The sequence below is a fragment of the Pelophylax lessonae genome (genome assembly GCF_965119305.1).
Source record: "Pelophylax lessonae genome assembly, chromosome: 6".
In the NCBI taxonomy this organism is placed as follows: domain Eukaryota; kingdom Metazoa; phylum Chordata; class Amphibia; order Anura; family Ranidae; genus Pelophylax; species Pelophylax lessonae.
The window spans coordinates 249,396,970-249,418,900 of record NC_138773.1 but is presented as its reverse complement, the minus strand read 5'-3'; the positions used below and the strand labels follow the sequence as shown (position 1 = coordinate 249,418,900).

Sequence of the window (21,931 nt, the reverse complement as noted above, 5' to 3'; positions counted from 1 at the left end):
TGTTCACTCCACCCCAAAAAGATTGTGTTCACTGCACCCCAAAAAGATTGTGTTCACTGCACCCCACAAAGGATTTTGTTCACTGCACCCCAAAAAGATTGTGTTCACTGCACCCCAAAAAGGATGTTGTTCACTGCACCCCAAAAAGGATTTTGTTCACTGCACCCCAAAAAGATTGTGTTCACTGCACCCCACAAAGGATTTTGTTCACTGCACCCCACAAAGATTGTGTTCACTGCACACCAAAAAGGATTGTGTTCACTGCACCCCAAAAAGATTTTGTTCACTGCACCCCAAAAAGATTGTGTTCACTGCAGCCCAAAAAGATTGTGTTCACTGCAGCCCAAAAAGATTGTGTTCACTGCAGCCCAAAAAGATTGTGTTCACTGCAGCCCAAAAAGATTGTGTTCACTGCAGCTCACACACAGAAAAATGGATGTGGATCACTGACACCTGCCTATCTCCAATCCCACACCACACAGCAATATCGATTGTAGTTTGTAGAACACAGTTTCCCTAAAATTCAGCAGACTCTGTCCCTAACAGGATTGAGAAGAGATCGTAGATCAGGATTGAGTGCAGACCCCACCCCCCACACAGCAATATCGATTGTAGTTTGTAGAAGACACTGACCCTATAATTCAGCAGACTCTATCCCTAAAATGCCTACAACTCGCCCTGCCTAAACACTCCGACCTGTCCCTCAATTCTATCCGGACACAAATGGTTTTTTCCTGCCTATCTTTCCCTAATCAGCAGCCAGCACGTTGATGTGTGCTCTGTCCCTGAATCTAAGCAGCATAATGACGCCGCTGCGGCTGCCTCGAACTTATAAAGACTTGGTCACATGCTTCAGACGGCCAATCACAGCTACTGAGACATTTGCAGGCATGGCTGGGATGGCTTAAGGCACACCAGTTAAACGATTGTTGATTGGCTGTTGAAAGCCCGCCATGAAAAGAGCGCCAAAGCATGCAAAACCCGGAAATAAAACGACCGAACACGGATTTTTACCCGAACATACAGTAAAGTGTCCGTGTCCGTGTTCGGGTACAAAAAATCCAATTATTCGGTACGAACACGAATAATACAGTCCGTGTTCGCTCAACACTACTGAGTAATCTTCCGCTGTCAGAACACAATAGCTACACAGGAGGGATTTCCTCATCAACATTGAATGGTTGTTGGGGGCAACGAGCAATATTCGAGCAACCAGGTCTCTACAGACAATCCTCGGCCTCCTACTGTTTTACGTTAGAAAAGCTATTAGGTTACATTGATAAAAGCCTTTTCCCCCCTCTATTTGTTTTTGGAAGCACCTAGTGAGCTCCACTTTACCTTTCTACCAAGACACTTACAGTAACAGAGGATGTCTGAAACAAATTACTAAGGTGTGGGCAGGTTGGCTTGAGGATCCTTCTATGGTTATACCTCCTAAAGTTTAATGACACCTTCATGTGTGGTTAAAACTTGATACAACTTACCTCCCTACTTCCTTTATTTGAGGTTTCATTCAGAAGGATCATATGGTTAATTTGCACTGGGCATTCATTGTAGTTTATTGCTTTCCTATCTCCTTTTACTTGAGCCACATACCAGCTCTGTGAAATAATTGGGTTTACTTTGTTTTACTATTGAAGGTTCTGTTAACAGTGTTTTCTGCACTGTGTCCAACCCCTGTGAGGGCTTGGGGATGTGACTTTTGTATAAGCTTTGGAAACTCAATAAAAAAGAAGCTTCAATTAAAACCTGTGGTTGAAGGAAAGAAAATTGCATAACAGTGCCTTGAAAAAGTATTCATACCCCTTGAAATTTTCCACATTTTGTCATGTTACAACCAAAAACGTAAATGTATTTTATTGGAATTTATGTGATAGACTAACATGAAGTGGCACATCATTGTGAAGTGGAAGGAAAAGGATAAATGGTTTTCAAAATTTTTTATAAATAAAGTGACATTTTTGCCCATTTTTTGCAAAATGGCTCAAGCTCTGTCAGATTGGAAGGGAGAGCGTCTGTGAACAGCAATTATCATGTCTTGCCACAGATTCTCAAGTGGATTTAGGTCTGGACTTTGACTGGGCAATTCTAACACATGAATATGCTTTGATCTAAACCATTTAGTTTAGTTTAGACATACAGCCATTTATCTGGCTGTATGTTTAGGATCGTTGTCCTGCTGGAAGTGGAACCTCCACCCCAGTCTCAAGACTTTAGCCAACCCTAACAGGTTTTCTTCTAAGATTGCCCTGTATTTGTCTCCATTCATTTTCCCCATCAACTCTGACCAGATTTCCCCAACATCATGCTGCCCCCACCATGTTTCACTGTGAGGATTGTGTGTTCAGGATGATGTGCAGTGTTAGTTTTCCACCACACATAGCGTTTTGCTTTTAGGCCAAAAAGTTGAATTTTCGTCTCATCTGACCAGATCACCTTCTTCCACATGTTTGATGTGCCCCCCATATGGCTTCCCGCAAACTGCAAACAGGACTCCATTATGGCTTTCTTTCAGCAATGGCTTTCTTCTTGCCCCTCTTCCATAAAGCCCAGATTTGTGGAATGCACGTCTAATAGTTGTCCTGTGGAAAGTTTCTCTCACCTGAGCTGTGGATCTCTGCAGCTCCTCCAGTTACAATGGGCCTCTTAGCTGCTTCTCTGATTAATGCTCTCCTTGCCCGGCCTGTCAGTTTAGGTGGACGGCCATGTCTCGGTAGGTTTGCAGTTGTGCCATACTCTTTCCATTTTCCAATGATGGATTGAACAGTGCTCCGTGAGATGTTAAAATCTTGGGATATTTTTTTTTTTATAACCTAACCCTGCTTTAAACTTCTCCACAACTGACCTGTCTTGTGTGTTCCTTGGCCTTCATGATGTTGTTTGTTCACTAAGGTTCTCTAACAAACCACTGAGGGCTTCACAGAACAGCTGTATTTATACTGTTATTAAATTACACACAGGTGGACTCTATTTACTAATTCGGTGACTTCTGAAGGCAGATGGTCCTATTAGATTTTAGTTAGGGGTATCAGAGTAAAGGGGGTCGAATACAAATGCACGCCACACTTTTCACATATTTATTTGTAAAAAAAATTGAAAACCATTTATTATATTCTCTCCACTTCTCAGTTATGTGCCACTTGGTTTATCACATAAAATCCCAATAAAATACATTTAGGCTTTTGGTTGTAACATGACAAAATGTGGAAAATTTTAAGGGGTATGAATACTTTTTCAAGGCACTGTATATGGCCTACCTTAGCAATGTAAATGTTTACTTAGGGTCCTTTCACACGATCCGCCTACCGATGAGCTCCGTTCTCTGCTCAGCGGGATCGATCTGCCGATCCCCGCTGAGCAGGCGGATGACAGCTCCGTCTCCGCTCTGTGTGCGGAGAGGGAGGTGTCAGAGCCCTGTTGCTCTCTATGGGGGAATCGGATGAGAACGGACCGCCTGTCCATTCTCATCCGATCCCATCCGCTGGACAAATGAAAAATAGGGTTTCCATCCATCCGGATTTCACGGACAGGATCGGATGCGGGTGTCAGCGGGTGTCAGCAGAGATGTCTCCGCTGACATCCGCTGCTCCATAGGGATGCATGGAGGATCCGATCAGGTCCGCCTAAAAAATTTGACAGGTGGATCTGATCGGATTGTTCGTGTGAAAGGACCCTTAGCTTAGTGAATGTGGTGAAGCAAAAAATGGGGAAAAAAATCCTATCCTATCACTATCAAAAATGAAAAATATCTAAAGATATATCAATTAAATACCTCCAAGGGTCAACAACGAAAAACATCAAAAAGAAAGTAATTCCAACCAAATCAGGTTTTAGTTTTGTGCGAATGTTGAGGTAGACTTACTTTGCTTGTCATCAGTGCCTATGACAGCATACAAGCATATAGACACTTTTTATAATTTTTTAAAAAATAGCAGTTTTCTGTGTTTGAAACTTTATTTTTGTAACAAAAAGTGACATGAAAAATTTGTCATCTTTGTTTAACCCTAACAACCAAACTTTGAGAGGGTAAAAGAGAGGGAGAAAGTTGTCTTGATGATATAGATGTGGGAACATCACAGCTCATATCCTCTCCCAATTTGTTCCACACAAGGGATGTACTCATGCTGTGAAACTATTGATTTCCGGTTACCTTGATATTCTACAAGACTTTTGCCTTTTATTGACGTGGTAAGATTTTAATAGGACAGGTTCACTTTCACTAGGATTCTGTATAGGGATGAGGATGCTGGTTCATTATCTACTGATCAGGGTGGAGAATCTAAAGTGATTCAGGATGCCAAAAGCTAAAACAGAAAGCAGAAAGCTGATTTGCTTAACTAGGAAATACATCTCTCTGGCAGCATTCAAAATGTGTTTAAATCACATTGCTGGCTTAACAGAATTAAATCTTTCAAAAGATTTTTTTTTGCCAGGACTAATGCTAAGTATACCCCTGTGGGTTGAACGAGAAAAAAAAAATCACAGAGTCTCTTCCGCTGTGTATTTGTTGTCCGACAGCGGGGTCCCCCACCGTCAGAATACACTGACACTGCTGATTGAATGTTGGTTTGCCAGCAGGACTGTTCGACAGAAGTCGGTCTAACAACCAAGGGGTACACAAGTACAGTTTCTGCTGAACCGTCCATATTTCTATACGTGCATACCTTGCTTTACTGTGTTCAGATCCTAGGTAATTACCTTTTGTTCCTCTGCATCTGCCACAGATTTCTCCTGGTTTAGTTTTTCTGTCTGCTGGCCAATCTTGTCGATAAGTGCTTCTGTATCTCTGTTCCTCTGATGAAGTTCTACTTCCTGTATGGCAAGTTTGGACTTCAGATCTTCCACCTGTATCATTACAACAGAGACTTGGTTAATTAAGTTTTAAGACAATATTTTCAATTATAACAAAATTGGTTAGCTTAAAGAATAAACGTTGCCTTGGGCTTCATTGTAAACGTGGGTAATTACATTGTTCCTCTGGAGGATGTGTAATTATCTCTCTGTATTTATCGAAATGCTGGCTTGAAGGCAGTCAAAATGAATCGTTGGCTTCTGATTTGCATATAAAAGGTTTCATTCTTTTCTGTAAAATTCTAAATAAATTCTTTTAGAATGCTGGCAGAGTATAATTGTCAGTGTGTGACAATATTAATGTACAACTTATAATTGCTTTGTAAAGTTACCTTGTGTCTATAAATTATCCTTTTGAAATCCTTAGAAAGGCACCATGCATAAACTTTACTGCACAGTACTACTGCCTATTAAACACACAAACCTCCTGTTTGGCCATTGCAGTCACTTTATCTTTTGATTGCACTATGTAGTAATTTCATCCTTAGAAGCATTTTAACTTCTGATTTAACAGCTCAGCTTACCCTGCTTACCCAGAAGTGGCATGGCAGCCTCCAAGCCTTCTAATTTCTAATGTTAACACAGAGCAGATGAACAGGAAGAGGGAGAGGGCAGAGCACTGAGATCTGATGTGATCAACCTAACTGCTTTTCTTGTGAAATTTGAGAATGAATTGCTCCACCATATCTACTCGATTTCAAAAACGTTTGGACACTGTACAAATTGTGAATAAAAACAGAATGCAACGATGTGGAAGTTTCAAATTTCAATATTTTATTCAGAATACAACATAGATGGCCTATCAAATGTTTAAACTGAGAAAATGTATAATTTTAAGTGAAAAATAAGTTGATTTTAAATTTCATGGCATCAACACATCTCAAAAAAGTTGGAGGCCATGTTTACCACTGTGTGGCATCCCCTCTTCTTTTTATAACAGTCTGCAAACTTCTGGGGACTGAGGAGACAAGTTGCTCAAGTTTAGGAATAGGAATGTTGTCCCATTCTTGTCTAATACAGGCTTCTAGTTGCTCAACTGTCTTAGGTCTTCTTTGTCGCATCTTCCTCTTTATGATGCGCCAAATGTTTTCTATGGGTGAAATATCTGGACTGCAGGCTGGCCATTTTAGTAACCGGATTCTTCTTCTACGCAGCCATGATGTTGTAATTGATGCAGTATGTGGTCTGGCATTGTCATGTTGGAAAGTTCAAGGTCTTCCCTGAAAGAGACGTGTTGACGTCTGGATGGGAGGATATACCTTTCAGCATTGATGGTGCCTTTCCAGATGTGTAAGCTGCCCTTGCCACACGCAAGGCTTCTGAACTGAGCGCTGGCTCGTGTTAAGTACAGGGGCTCGTGTTAAGGGGTCTGACCTGAGGGTGGCCACCCCAAGAGTAGCCAGTGGGCAGGTGTCGGCAGTTAAAAAAAGAGGATACTGAGGAGAGTGTCCTGAAGATAACCTTAGTTCATCAAGTCATCTTAGGAAAGAGACTTAAAGCTAAATCCATCTCAGTGGCAAGGTGGATCAACAGCCTGGCTGTACCAAGAGATAGAAGTCCTCCAATTATGTGCATAGTTAATTCGGAGTATCCCACTATTCCCTTCTCCCAACCCTAATTTATAAATAAACACAAAAACAACTACATACCTCTGGACTGATTATTGGACGAGCCAAGAAGCAAAAGAGAGACTGTGCATGTCAAGATTGCTAATGGTAACTCAGGGGGACCCGTAAGTGTGACACCTGGTAGTCCTCAAGGGGGAAGTGCTACATATATATATATATATATATATATAAATGCAATCAGGCCCTCCCCAGAGGCCAAATATAGAAAAAAGAAGACAAAATTGCTGCACCTAAAATTTAATGTAGAAAAAAAAACATGTAATAATATGTATTTTCGTATTTGCTTTGAATGTTATTTTTCTACATTAAACTTTAAGTGCAGCAACCCTCTCTTTATATATATATATATATATATATATATATATATATATACACAAACCCAATTCCAAAAAAGTTGGGACACTGTACATATTGTGAGTAAAGAAAGAATGGACTAATTTACAAATTTCATAAACTTATATTTTATTCACAATATAATATAGATAACATGTCAAATGTTGAAAGTGAGACATTTTGAAATGTCATACCAAATATAGGCTAATTTTGGATTTCATGAGAGCTACACATTCCAAAAAAGTTGGCAATAAAAGCAGGAAAAGTTAAATGTACATATAAGGAACAGCTGGAGGACCAATTTGCAACTTATTAGGTCAATTGGCAACATGATTGGGTATAAAAAGAGCCTCTCAGAGAGGCAGTGTCTCTCAGAAGTCAAGATGGGCAGAGGATCACCAATTCTCCCAATGCTGCGGCGAAAAATAGTGGAGCAATATCAAAAAGGAGTTTCTCAGAGAAAAATTGCAAAGAGTTTGAAGTTATCATCATCTACAGTGCATAATATCATCCAACGATTCAGAGAATCTGGAACAATCTCTGTGCGTAAGGGTCAAGACCGGAAAACCATACTGGATGCCTGTGATTTGTGAGCCCTTAGAAGCCACTGCATCACATACAGGAAGGCTACTGTAATGGAAATCACAACATGGGCTCAGGAATACTTCCAGAAAACATTGTCAGTGAACATAATCCAACGTGCCATTCGCCGTTGCCGGCTAAAACTCTATGGGCCAAAAAAGAAGCCATATCTAAACATGATCCAGAAGCGCAGGCATTTTCTTTGGGCCAAGGTTCATTGAAAATGGACTGTGGCAAAGTGGAAAACTGTTCTGTGGTCAGACGAATCAAAATGTGAAGTTATTTTTGGAAAAATGGGATGCCATGTCATCCGGACTAAAGAGGACAAGGACAACCCAAGTTGTTATCAGCGCTCAGTTCAGAAGCCTGCATATCTGATGGTATGGAGTTGCATGAGTGCATGTGGCATGGGCAGCTTACACATTTGGAAAGGCACCATCAATGCTGAAAGGTATATCCAAGTTCTAGAACAACATATGCTCCCATCCAGACGTCGTCTCTTTCAGGGAAGACCTTGCATTTTCCAAAATGACAATGCCAGACCACATACTGCATGAATTACAACATCATGGCTGCGTAGAAGAAGTATCCGGGTACTGAAATGGCCAGCCTGCAGTCCAGATCTTTCACCCATACAAAACATTTGGCGCATCATAAAAAGGAAGATGCAACAAAGAAGACCTAAGACAGTTGAGCAACTAGAAGCCTGTATTAGACAAGAATGGGACAACATTCCTATTCCTAAACTTGAGAAACTTGTTTCCTCAGTCCCCAGAAGTTTGCAGACTTTTATAAAAAGAAGAGGGGATGCCACACAGTGGTAAACATGACCTTGTCCCAACTTTTTGGAGGTGTGTTGATGCCATGAAATTTAACCACTTAAGCCCCAGCCCTATTTCGGACACTTTTGGTTTACAAGTTAAAACCAGTATTTTTTCCTAGAAAACTACTTAGAACCCCCAAAAATTATATATATTTTTTTAGCAAAGACTCTGGAGAATAAAATGTCGGTCATTGCAATATTTTTTGTCACGCGGTATTTGCGCAGCCGTCTTTAAAACGCCATTTTTTTGGAAACATTTTGAAAAATCACATTTCACTGCATTTAAAAATTCTAAACAGTAAAGTTAGCCCATTTTTTTGTATATTGTGAAAGATGATGTCACGCCGAGTAAATAGATACCCAACATGTTACGGTTTAAAATTGCGCCCCCCCGTGGGATGGTGACAAACTACGGTAAATAGAGATCTCAATAGGCGATGCTTTAAATTTTTTTAACGGTTACCAGTTTAGAGTTAGAGTGTAGCTCTTTTTTTTTAATTATTGCCCACGCTCTGGCGATCGCGGCGATACCCCACATGTGTGGTTTGAACAGCGATTTCATTTGCGGCTTGACTTCCGTATACGTTTTTTTTTGTGCGCTAGCTAACAGTGACGGGGGCGGCTAAAATTATTTTTTTTTTCCTATTTTATATATTTTTTTAACTTTATTACAGGTTTTTAAAAAAAAGAAAAATCTGATCACTTTTATTGCTGTCACAAGCAATGTAAACATCCCTTGTGACACCAATATGCAGTGACAGGTACTCCTTATGGAGGGATAGAGGGTCTAAAAGACCCTAGACCCCTCCACTACACTTCCATGTATGCAAAACGCTGAAAACTGCGTTTTTGCATACAGCCGTTTTTTAAATTTGCCGCCTTTTGCAGCACAGTAACCCGGAAGTGACGACATGGACGCCTCCTCCGGGTTACGTCATCGGAGACCCGATCGAAGCTGTTTCCGGCATTGATTGGGACTCCATCCAGCTGGCGGACGTGCCGACTGGGTGCTCGGAGCCCCAAGCAAAGTCACGGAAGGCGGCGGGAGGGGGGGGGTACGTCCCCTCCCGCTCACCCGGGTAACGATCGAGCGGCTCCCGAGCCGCATCGGTCGTTACTGACGGAAAGCCGACCATCGGCTCTAAACCACGGTACCGGGATGGTGTCTCTAGCTAGAGGCATCATCCCGGTATACTACCGCAAAGTTTACCAACGTAGAGCTACGTCACCTTGCGGTAAGTGGTTAAAATCAACGTATTTTTCCCTTAAAATGATACATTTTCTCAGTTTAAACATTTGATATGTCATCTATGTTGTATTCGGAATAACATTTTTAAATTCAAAACTTCCACATCATTGCATTCTGTTTTTATTCACAATTTGTAGTGTCCCAACTTTTTTGGAGTCAGGTTTGTATATACACTGCTCAAAAAAAAGAACACTTTGAAAACACATCAGATCTCCATGGGGAAAATCTCATGCTGGATATCTATACTGATATGGACTGGGCAATGTTTTAGGAATGAAAGGATGCCACATCGTTTGATGGAAATGAAAATTATCAACCAACAGGGGGCTGAATTCAAAGACACCCTGAAAATCAAAGTGAAAAAATTATGCAGCAGGCTAGTCCATTTTGCTGAAGTGTCATTGCAACTCAAAATGGTACTCAGTAGTTTGTATGGCCCCCACATGCTTGTATGCATGCCTAACAACGTCGGGACATGCTCCTAATGAGACGACGGATAGTGTCCTGGGGTATTTCCTCCAAGATCTGGACCGGGGCATCACTGAGCTCCTGAACAGACTGAGGTGCAACCTGGCGGCATCGGATGGACATAATATCCTAGAGGCATTCTATTGGATTTAGGTCAGGAGTGCGTGGGGGGGGCATTCAATGGTATCAATTCCTTCATCCTCCAGGAACTGGCTGCATACTCTCGTCACATGAGGCTTTGCATTGTCGTGCACCAGGAGGAACCCAGGACCCACTGCACCAGCGTTTGACAATAGGTGCAAGGAATTCATCCTGATACCTAATGGCAGTTTATGGTGCCATTGTCCAGCCTGTAGAGGTTTGTGCGTCCCTTCATGGATATGTCTCCCCAGACCATCACTGACCCACCACCAAACCAGTCATGCTGAATGATGTTACGGCAGCATAACATTCTCCACGGCTTCTCTAGCCCCTTTCACGTTTGTCACATGTGCTCAGGGTGAACTTGCACTCATCTGTGAAAAGCACAGGGCGCCAATGGCGAACCTGCCAATTCTGGTGGTTAATGGCAAATGCCAATCGAGCTCCATGGTGCCAGGCAGTGAGCACAGGTCCCACTAGAGGATGTCGAGCCCTCAGATCACCCTCATGAATTCTGTTTCTGATTGTTTGGTCAGAGACATTCACACCAGTGGCCTGCTGGAGGTCATTTTGGTGGGATCTGGCAGTGCTCATCCTGTTCCTCCTTGAACAAAGGAGGAGAAACCCGTCCTGCTGATTGGTTAAGAACCTTTTACTGCCCAGTTCAGTTTCAGGGTCTTGGCAATTTTCTTATAGCCTAGGCCATCTGTATGTAGAGCAACAATTCTTTTTCTCAGATCCTGCCATGTTGAACTTCCAGTGATCAGTATGAGAGAGTGAGAATGATAACACCAAATTTAACATACCTGCTCCCCATTCTCACTTGAGACCTTGTAACAACTAACGAGTCACATGCCACCGGGCAGAGAAAATGGCTAATTGGGCCCAATTTGGACATTTTCAGTTAGGGTGTACTCTCTTTTGTTTCCAGTGGTTTAGACAATAATGGCTGTGCGTTGAGTTATTTGAGGGGACAGCAAATTTACACTGTTATACAAGCTGTACATTTACATTGTAGCAAAGTGTAATTTCTTCAGTGTTGTCACATGAAAAGATATATTAAAATATTTACAAAAATGTGAGGGGTGTACTCACTTTTTTTAGATACTGTATATATATATATATATATATATATATATGAAAACAATTAAAAACATCATTATATGATCACATCAGTCATGCTGGCATTACCTGAAAAGCTGTTGTTTGTAATTTCTGTAATCCATTCTCCAGTCTCTCTATCTTCTGCAGCAGTTCTCCTCTTTTCTTTCCCAGAAGATTCCAGTACAGTTTAATAAGTTCCAGGAAGCTCTTTGGAGTGGTGTAGTTGTAATGCTTTTCATTCTGCTGATACTTGACGCTGACTTCATTTACACTTGTATGTGCAAATGTTATGAACTGGCTAATGGAATTTTTTACTTGAGGCTAGAAGAATAACGGAAAGGTTACACATTCTATGTTACTGCATTAGCAGGTGACAATAAAATAATGATATACTTCCTGACAGTATGCATTTCATAATAGAAATTAACAAGAAAAATGAAAAAAGGTCCACCTGAATTCTAACATTTATATTCAGTCCTCAGGGAAGTTTACATTGTAATGGAGCAAATGAAGTTAGCAATAAAGGATTAAGCTTGCTTTTCACATTTTCTGCCTGTAACATTTTTTTTCTGTCGATTCCCCATTTTATCAGTTATATTTAATCATCTTTTGTTATATTTTCATGAATGTTCACTTTACTGTGTTCTTCTCATACCTCCCATGTATATTTGAAATAGTTGGCAGCCATATTTACATATAGTACATAAGCTCCCAGAGCTATCTGTAGAGGAATTGCAGCTAGACATTATACTACCCAGAATGTCACTGGTTTTCTTGCATAGTGCATCTCCCGACAACCTCAGGGGAAAAGCACAGCATTTTCCACTTAATTTGTCTCTATACAAACTATACAGATTCGTGTTTTAGGGTAATATCGAGTTTACTATAGGTGCTGCAATTCTGAATAATTATTGGCACACCCAGGAATAGAGCAGTGTATCCAAACCCAATAATAAAAATGTTACATGTGGCAGCTTAACAGTTTCCAGATGTAGTGGTCACTTGTTTTCTTTTATTGTTATCTGGTGATCCTGCCAGTAACATTCTTTCTGTCCTAGTATGACAATGCTATCTTTAACTCTGGAGGAGCAGCATTGTCACCCTAGGACAGGACTACAGAACATAGCCCCCAACTTCTTATATCATAGGGAGAAGGAATTTTGCAGTCCACAGAGAAAGCTGGAAAAACTGTAACTGATAACAATACAGCTAAGGCAAAGAGCACAACAAGATACTAGCTATTAAGATTTCTGGCAGGATCAGCAGGTAATATTTTGCACTTATTAAACACATTACAAAACATATTCAATGTTATATTCTATTACCAAAAGGGAACAGAAAAGAGAAGTTAATTGTTAGGGTTTGGGTTTAATGGCACTTTAAATATAGGCATCAAAGCCTCTTTTTTTGAAAATGTATTTTTAAAGCCTCTTATTTTTAATGATTATTCAGAAATGGCTAAATAGATGTAAAACATAAAGTCTTTTACAGAATTAAAGTTATAAAATCTTGCATTTGGCCTTCCAACACTGCAAGGGTTAGGTGCTCATTTAGAAGTATCCCTCAGTTCAGCAGGTCCCAAGGAGGTTCTGTTATTTCCAGAGCTCTGGGCTTGTGAGCAGTCCCTGGGCGTCATCATGTACAATGCAGGGCTCTTATTTCTTTATTGTACGTCAAGGAGGCGAACATGCGACTGCCGTTTAGAGTGCCTTAGGTGGCAGGGCTGGACTGGTTGCTTAGATGGAGGAAGCCTACTGGAGTCTGGATTGGGGCAATAATACACCTTATCCCAGGCCTCAACAAAACCCAGGCACCAGGTCGCCATGGCGACTGGAAATCACATCCTGGAGCCTGGGTTACACCATAGCAGTGGTCGGGTCCTCCCATGTTGCCCACCTGCGGATGTGTGGACTAGTGTCGGACTGGCCGATAGTTGAGACCGCGGCTTTATGGCCTGCTGGAGCGAGATACACACTCCTATGTGCAATCTGGTGCCCTCTGGTAGACGGTGCTGTGATGAGTGCAGCTTGCTCTCACTGCCTGTCCACTTTGTCTGATCAATGGAGTTCAGCTTTAAAGTAAATGTAATGCCTAGCTGGAGTACATTTAGTTTGCTAAAGCAATGGGAACCATAAGCAAGTGAAATTTTGAAAAATAAAATTCTGTGTTCATCTTTTTTTTTTTTTTCCTCAATGCTGTTGATCTTCTTCAGCCGCTTTTAACCACTTCCTGTCTACACGCACTTTCTCTAGTAGTGACTCTAGTAGTAGGATTTCTGTGACAACAACGCAATGTGTAGCGATTTTGCCGTGACAACACAGGAGCAGAATTAGTAGGCAGGCACAGTGTTGTCAACCCATTACAGGTAGGAACTTTAAGGCAGTATCACAAGCTATTATTTTAATTAAAGCTGTAGAACTAAAATGACTACAAATTACATTTGAAATTACAGTACATCTATGTGTAAAAACCTACACTATATGAGATGTTAGTGAATTGGATTACATCTACTTTACCTAGTCTCAATCTGCTGTTTTTAAATGTGCCAGTGTGCGTGGTGAATATATAATAAAAAACTAGGAGAGGTGCTGCCTTCCCAGTCAGAGGGGGTTGGAGGAATCTCAATGCCACTTTTGCACAAGGCAGTTGTATAAGCAGCTACAAGTGCTGCCTGCTGTGATTTCCAATAAAACTGATAAAAGAGTGACTGCTACAGTTTTGACCTTTTTTTATTTTATTAACAACAAAGTGATTGATTGTTTACTGTACAACTTTTTTTTTAAATCTTACTTTATTTGTTCATTGTTCAATTTTGCTGTTAAATATGATTAAACACTATGGCCACACAGGAAGCATGATCATTTTCATTTTCTGTGTTTAAAATATGAAGATTCACAATTTCATATGTATTCCCTCTTATGTTTTAGGTTTGGCAGCTCAGGAATGTCATTTAAAATACCTTCCCTATCTTTTCCCTAAATATTTTCTTTGACCGCATTCACTGATGCCATTTAAACATGAAGAATTTCTTGTCCATTGGCTACACTGTGTTGTAGTCATTCAAGGCTGATCCCCTGCTTTGCATAGCAAATGTATTTTCACAGTTGTCAGGATGATGGACAGAGAGAGAATGATCGAGGCGATGATCCCTGTTTGTTATTACATACAATAGCCCTGTAGGAACCGTGATCTGTTGGAGAGACAAACGGTGTCCTGCTCTGGAACATATTAAGTTTGTCTCCAAGACACACATGGCTTCACTGGGGTGTCTAACCTCATTCATAATAGATGCTAATCTTCTCAGGGCTGAATGATGACAACACTTCCTGCCCTTCACGGAATTAGAGCCGGGCTTTATCAAAGGACTCAAACAGCCGGCTAATTAGACTAATTCCTTTTGTCATGAATTATTTATTTCCATTGGTAACTGATCACTGTGACATTAATGGGTTCTGCTCAACTTGGTTTCTCTGGTACACACTAAAAGCATACTGTTTAAAAGATGAAACAAAAGTTTATTATTTTCTTCCAGGTCAGTGGTATGTAGGTGAAGCATTAGAAGAGCTTATGACTGCTCAAATAATATAAAATGTACAAAGAGGCTGCCAGGCAGATCTCTCACTGAGGATGGTGGGTGGTGAGAGTATTGCTCATACTCCTTAGTGGCATCAATGCTTTTAACAATGGACATTCCCAGTTGTGGCATGCTATGGTAAAAGGTCTGTTACCTATTCTATAGAAAAGAAGGTTCTACCACTAATTGATCACAGCCAATTTTCAAAAATACCAGATACTCTAATAATGTAATAATAAGAAATTTTGTTTCTTAGATATACTCAGCATCAATAGAGAGATAAATCAGCTTAGAAAGGGTGGACAAAAATAACAGGAATAGCTAACAGGCCAAACTTGGCCGTCCATGCGGTACAATTCTGCCACCTCTGGCTTTCTTCCTCTGGCTTTCTCCCTCTGCTCCCCACTCTACTCACCACTATTACTTCTGTGTTTACAAGTGACAGCTCACCTCTCCAGTGGCTCCCACAGATCTCTCCTTGCCCTGCACACAGGGTTGAGACAAGGGAGATGCAGGTCCCCCAGGTGGCACAGTGTAGTTATGGGTGGGAGAGGGCATCAAGTGGTAGGCTAGGCCCACTGTGATTCCTAATTGTTCCCTGTGGCCTAGAAGCCAATGCATCCACTGGATGATCTTGCTGCAAGTGTGAGAGGTGGAGCTGCCTACAGCGTGTTGAGAGGTACTAGAGCCAAGCCGGGCCAGGGACTTTTTGTAAAGGTAAGAAACATGGAAGATGGTGGCGCTTTTAAGGCGTAAGAGAAGATGAGGGCAGTGGAGCAAGGGTTGTGTGTGCAGAGGTCAGAGCTGAGGAGGGGTGAAAATGAGATGTGAATGGGGAACGCAGATGCAAGGACCTGTGGAAGAGAGCTGAATTCTGCACTCAGTACATAGCACACCCCTGAACTTTGCACTCTGTGTGTAGTGCACCCCTGAACCCTGAACTCTGTACACAGCGCACTCCTGAACTCTGTACTCTGTGTGTAGCAGACATCCGAACCCTACACTCTGTGCCTAACATTCTAAACTCTGCAACCTGTGTGTATTGCACTCCTGAACCCCGCACTCTGTGCATAGTTTACTCTTAAACTCTGCAATCTGTGCCTAGCGCACCCCTGAACTCTGTACTCTGTATATAGCACACCCCTGAACTCTGTACTCTGTATGCAGCGCAGTCCTGACCCCTGAATCCTGCACTCTGCACATAGCATAGCACTTTGTACGTAACAATGCCCCTTTATGACCCTCCCACTGTTAGTTGCAATTTGGCCTCACCCAATATTTAAGTCCGTTTAGATGGGGGGATGTGGTTGATTTCTCATACCTATTCACTGAGAAAAGGCCCTGCTAGTAATTATAATCATTATGATATGTATAGTGTACTATAAATAATATACTATATGATGTATGAGTACATAGACCATTTAAGAGCAGCAGCGACCCTCATTTTTCATTCTTATACTTTTCCTTTGTGCAAGTTATTTGATAGTAGTATAATCATTTTAATACCCAGTAGTAACACTCCATTTGCCATCTTACTATGCGCTGGTACCATTAGGATGTGGATTTTTTTGTCAATTTCTTGTAGTTTCCACCTAGTTCTAGACAGATGGTATTAACACAGCTAGGGGTCTCTCATGCTATTGACTTTCCTTCTATCGGGATGCTAACCATAAGTCTTGGTGTTCTGTGCTATCCTTTAGAAGGCAAACAAAAGAACTTTCTTTGAGTTTTAATTTCAATTAAAATGGTAAAAAAAATGTATAAATAACATCAAAGAGAATATGGTAGTTAAGCTAGAGTATTGGATGTTAACTATAGGTATCCACTACCTGTAAATTAGCCTGATCCAGGTCACTGTAATCGCACCTCTTTGTATGCGTTAGCTTTGGAAGTAAGAAGGTCTTTTATTTACTCATCATAAGAGGCTTTAAAGCCCATATCTGGCTTTAAGTGAGTATTTTGGGCTTATAGATTAGGTTTTGTTGTTTTGGGGTTTTTTTTAGTTGGGAGAAGAGCTATGCCCAGAGTTCAGCTTTAAATGTTCATGTGTGTTTTATATTGTGTTTATGCGTGAAGAAAGTTGCCTTTGCTTATCTGTAACACTGCCTGTTTTAATAAACTTCCTGCATCATGTCTATATCTTCTTATCAATGGTTATTATGTAGGACTAAAACTGTCCTTTTTGTTAACAATGACAATACAATAACTATCGAAATCTTAAAGGGGTTTGCATAAGTTACCATACATCATTGTTCTGTGTGACAGCTATTACCTACCAGTCTGTTTTGCTCTTAGATCACAAAGGTTCTTTGACAATAAACTATGTACAGACTGAAATATGTAAAAGTTTTAGAACAAAACTCTAGAAAGAAATGCCGGGCAGAGAAAAAGCAAAAACTTCCATCAAGAAATAAGTGCACTTTATGTGCAAGAAATGTTTGCAATTATTGTAAATATATTTTACAGGAGGGGGTTCACAAAAAATAGGAATCAAAGTATATATTATACCAGCATGGTGTATGTTAAACCCCAGGCAGCCAGCAACTTGGAAAAAATACCCAGGAGGCTTCTGTTCTTATTTGACTCCTAAATAACCATATAAAAGCCTGAATGAACTGAACACAAACAACACATTCAGCTGTGGCAGAAGTTATTCCTAAAGTAGGACATAATTGATGCCATTATTCAAAAGTAATTTGTAAAAAAAAAATGTCTTAAATTTGGCAGTCAATGAAAAAAATAAAATATTAATGCCATACAAATATATTTAAAAAAAGAGGATTAACTTAGTCGTTGTATGTTTAACGCCATGGACAATTCTGAACTCATTTAATCAGATGTTCTTCAGCTGGAAATTGTGTTGAACAGTTAGGATTTAAGATAAACACGTTATTCCGAAGCAGCATTCACAAACTGAATTGTGAATCATTTATGAGACATACACAGCTATAACAACATCCTTGAGAAATATAAGATTTGTGGTGTAAAAAGTAGATTACATATTATAGTGATACAAATAGACATGTTTATGGCACATACATTGCCATCTTATGTTAATAATAGTGCAATAAAATTAGAAAGGACCAATTCTGCATTATAGTAATATAATAGGAGTTGCTACTAGTTGTTACTATTAATTGTCCATAAAACATAATTAAGTATTGATAATTTGCAATTTCTCTTTTAATTGGCTTTACTGCTAACTCAAAAAGCTAGTATATAGACAGAAACCATGAGAAATCAGAAAAGTAATAAAATGATTTTCCTTTCATATTGTGATAATTCTGACCTTCAAAAGGCCCTTCTAAAAAAATCCTCTGGGAACTAAATTGTGAGAGAGCTAGTAGTTAAGTGCACCCCATTCACACTGAAATCCCCATAATTCTGTGAAAAACTGATGGCTTTTGATTACAAAGTCTATGAAGTCTACACAACTAACAGGTCATGAACAGTTCTAACTAATAACCACTTTCCTGAAATAGACATACCCATACTTCTTCGAACTAAAGTAGTTAAACCGGGGCCATGGCTGCAGCTGCAGTCATGATCCCGGTATCAATAATTTTAGCTGCCAATGTTGAATAAAGTTCAAGTGATCTGAACGGCTAAATAGCCACTGGATCACTTTTACATGCGGCGGAAGAGAGTACCTCCACCTTTCACAGCCTTCCTGACTCTCTAGTCCCACCAGGGAGCCTGGGACTGAAGCCAGTGCCATAGAACTGACCAAGGACTGGAACTTCCCTGATCATTTCTATGGTCTAATAAACCAAAAGCAATGAGTATTTTGTTGGCTTCAGTCTAAGGTAAACAGGCCGTTACCAGCCTGTGAAAGCATCTGATCAAACTGATCTTGGTTTAATCAGATGCAAGGAGAGATCTGGGGTCTAATAGACCCCAGATCTCTCAGTAAAGAGGAACTGTTATGGCCCATGCTATTACAAGGGATGCTGTGCATCACTTGTGACAGCAATAAAGTTGATAAAAAAATGTAAAAAGACAAAGGTAAACATTTTTAATTATAAAATAAATAATAAAATAAAAAAAAGTAAAGACCCCCCCCCCACCTCACAAAACACATGTAAGGTATTATCTTGAACGAGTGAGAGCAATAATTCAAGTATCAGAGTTTGTAAACCGGTAACATATAAAAGCTTTTAAAGTGTCACCTATGGAGATTTTTAAGTACTGTAATTTGTCCCCATTCCATGGGCGTAGGCAATTTTGAAGCAAGACATGTTAGGTATCTATTTACTCGGCTTAACATCTTTTATATCTTACCAAACAATTGGGTATTGTATTGGCTTTTTGTGTGTTAACATTCAATAAAGCATATTTTTTTCGAAAACCGCTGCATAAATATCTAATAACATACAAAATTGCAACACCCATCATTTTATTCTCCAGGGTCACTACTTATATATAATGTTTAGGGGTTCTAAGTAATTTTCTGGCAAAAAAAAAGCTCAGAATAGAATTGGGAAGCAAATAGTTAAAGTATTAAAACATAAGGATGTCAGCAGTTTAGGACTGTATCAGAAAATCCAGTGGCAATAAACTTCTAGAAACCTGGTCAGTGTGCTATTTACTCTCAACTGCATTATATTATATTATATTAGATCAGATTAGATTAGATTATTTTAGAGTATATATTATATTATAATACAGTACAGCACTACTTTTCTACTTGAAAAAAGGAGGAATCAGAATATAAAAACAGATCATGTGAGTTGTGAGTTGATGTCAGCCCACAGACTTGTCATACAGTCCAGGCCTAGTAGCATAAATGGGGGACAGGGTAACATTATTACAAATCCCTGGCCAGCCTTATTCCTTAAATATTTATATTTTGTGCAGTAATATCATACTTACATCAACTCCTTCCAGTTTGTTGGTGAAGCTACTACTGACTGATTGCAGAGCAACAGGAGGCCAGGAATGGAACCAGTCTATCGCTGTACAGTTCACCAGGGCTGGAAACTTTCTTGCTCTGTTTCTCAAAGTAAAACCCACAGGTGAAAAACACAGGACTACCTGCAGTAAATTAAATCATGAAAATAAGATTATTAAGATTTCAACTTCCATTTAAATAACTAAAATATTTTCACATGATCTACAGTAGTGTGAAAAATCAAATCCTATAGCATTGAACAATACAATACATTATGATTAGGGTTGAGCGGACACCTAGATGTCCGTGTTCGACGGGTTCGGCCGAACTTTAAAAAAAAGTCCGGGTCCGTGTCCCGGACTTTTACCGAACTTTTCCCGGACACCGAACCCCATTGAAGTCAATGGGGACCCGAACTTTAAGGCACTAAAATGGCTCTAAAACACCAAAGGAAAGGGCTAGAGTGCTGCAAATGGCAGCAAAACGTAATTAAGAGCATGGCAAGTGCTCTGCAAACAAATGTGGATAGGGAAATAACTTAAAACAACAAAAAAAAACAGAAAAATAAAACAATGTTCTTCTTCATCTCTGAAGGACGAGGCCCATATGGAGTAGGAGGGAGGTTGAGGTGGTGGTGGATGTGGCGGTGACATAGGCGTGCGCACAGGGTGTGCTGGGTGTGCCTGGGCACACCCTAATCACCTAGGGCACATAGCATTGCCAGTGAGGAGATGGGAAAGATCTCCCTGGGACCTGCTCTGCTCTATTTCTCCTTGCCTACAGGTACATGGCCCCGATACATTACTCTCCCTGCTGGCAAACACATGCATGTGTATTTCAACTTTGGGGTGCACACCTTAATGCAATAGGCTGCGCACACCTATGGGCGGTGTAGGTGGAAGCGGCGGTGGAGGAGGACCAGGGCCGGATTAACAGCATCATGGGCTTGGTGCTGAGGATTTTGAAGGGCCTTAAGGGCCGTGCCTTGCCATGCACCCAGAGGAGGAAGGGTGCAGCCATGCATGCCTAATTCAACATGGGATGCTGTCTCTGAAGCCCATAAACACATCCATGCATCGCCAACTGTCCCTCCTTGTCCGGCCTTCACGCTGTGTGGGGAGGTTCTGAGGGTGCTGCCTGGGGAAGCGAGCATAGAAGCCAGACTTCTGTGTTTACAAGTGACAGAAGAGCGGTAACAGTGAATATGGCCAACCCGGGGCCTATATAAAAGGTAGGGGCCTGGAGCTGCAGCTCCAATAGCCCCTACATTAATCTGGCCCTGAGGAGGAGGACGAGGTAGCCAACACTGCTTCTTTTCAAAAATTTTAAATGAGGGTACACCCCAAAAGAGTGAGAAAGAGCAAAAATGGAACAATGGGTGGGTAAGGTCGGTATCCATTGCTATTCTGCATAAGGTACGGAAAAGTCCCGTGGGATCCATGCCTGGTTCATTTTAATGAACGTGAGCTTGTCCACATTGTCTCTGGACAGGCGGCTGCGCTTGTCTGTTATAACGCCCCCAGCCGTGCTAAATACCCGTTCAGATAATACACTGGCTGCAGGGCACGCCAGCACCTCCAAGGCGTAAAGGGCAAGCTCAGGCCATGTGCCCAATTTGGAGACCCAGAAGTTGAAGGGGGCAGACCCGTCATTCACTACATGTAGGCGTGTGCACACATACTGCTCCACCATGTTGGTAAAATGCTGCCTCCTGCTAAGACGTTCCATCTGAGCTGCTGGTGCTGCTGTTTGTTGTGGCGTGCTGACAAAGCTTTTCCACATTTCGGCCATGCTAACCCTGCCTTCTGAGGTGCTGGCGGTGCCCTGGTTGCGTTGGCGACCTCCTCCTCCTCCTCCTCTGCCTTGTGCTTCCACTGTGGCCCCGCTGTCAGATGGGAATGCCAGCAGCATGGCGTCTACCAGCGTGCGCTTGTACTCGCGCATCTTGCGATCGCGCTCCAGTGAGTGAATTAAGGACGGTACGTTGTCCTTGTAACGGGGATCCAGCAGCGTGGCCACCCAGTAATCAGCACAAGTTAGAATGTGGGCAACTCGGCGGTCGTTGTGGAGACACTGCAGCATGTAATCGCTCATGTGTGCCAGGCTGCCCAGAGGCGACGAAAGGCTGTCCTCTGTGGGAGGTGTATCGTCCGTGTCCTCTGTATCCCCCCAGCCACGCACCAGTGATGGCCATGAGCTGGCCTGGGTGCCACCCTGCTGTGAACATGGTTCCATCTCCTCCTCCAGCTCCTCCTCCTCCTCATCCTCCTCATCCTCCAGAACTGTG

The 21,931-nt window shown here is 41.3% G+C and overlaps 1 protein-coding gene across 1 annotated transcript in view; it reads right to left on the bottom strand.

Moving 5' to 3' along the window:
- Window positions 1–21,931, bottom strand: part of LOC309558730 (dynein axonemal heavy chain 11-like) — a gene marked incomplete at both ends in the record, with an annotated part of 1,130,439 nt that overhangs the window by 376,229 nt on the left and 732,279 nt on the right. The window contains 3 exons of the mRNA XM_082261779.1: window positions 4,699–4,845; window positions 11,267–11,500; window positions 19,626–19,787. Of these exons, the coding sequence (XP_082117905.1) occupies window positions 4,699–4,845; window positions 11,267–11,500; window positions 19,626–19,787 (543 nt within the window). The remainder of the gene's footprint in view (window positions 1–4,698; window positions 4,846–11,266; window positions 11,501–19,625; window positions 19,788–21,931) is intronic.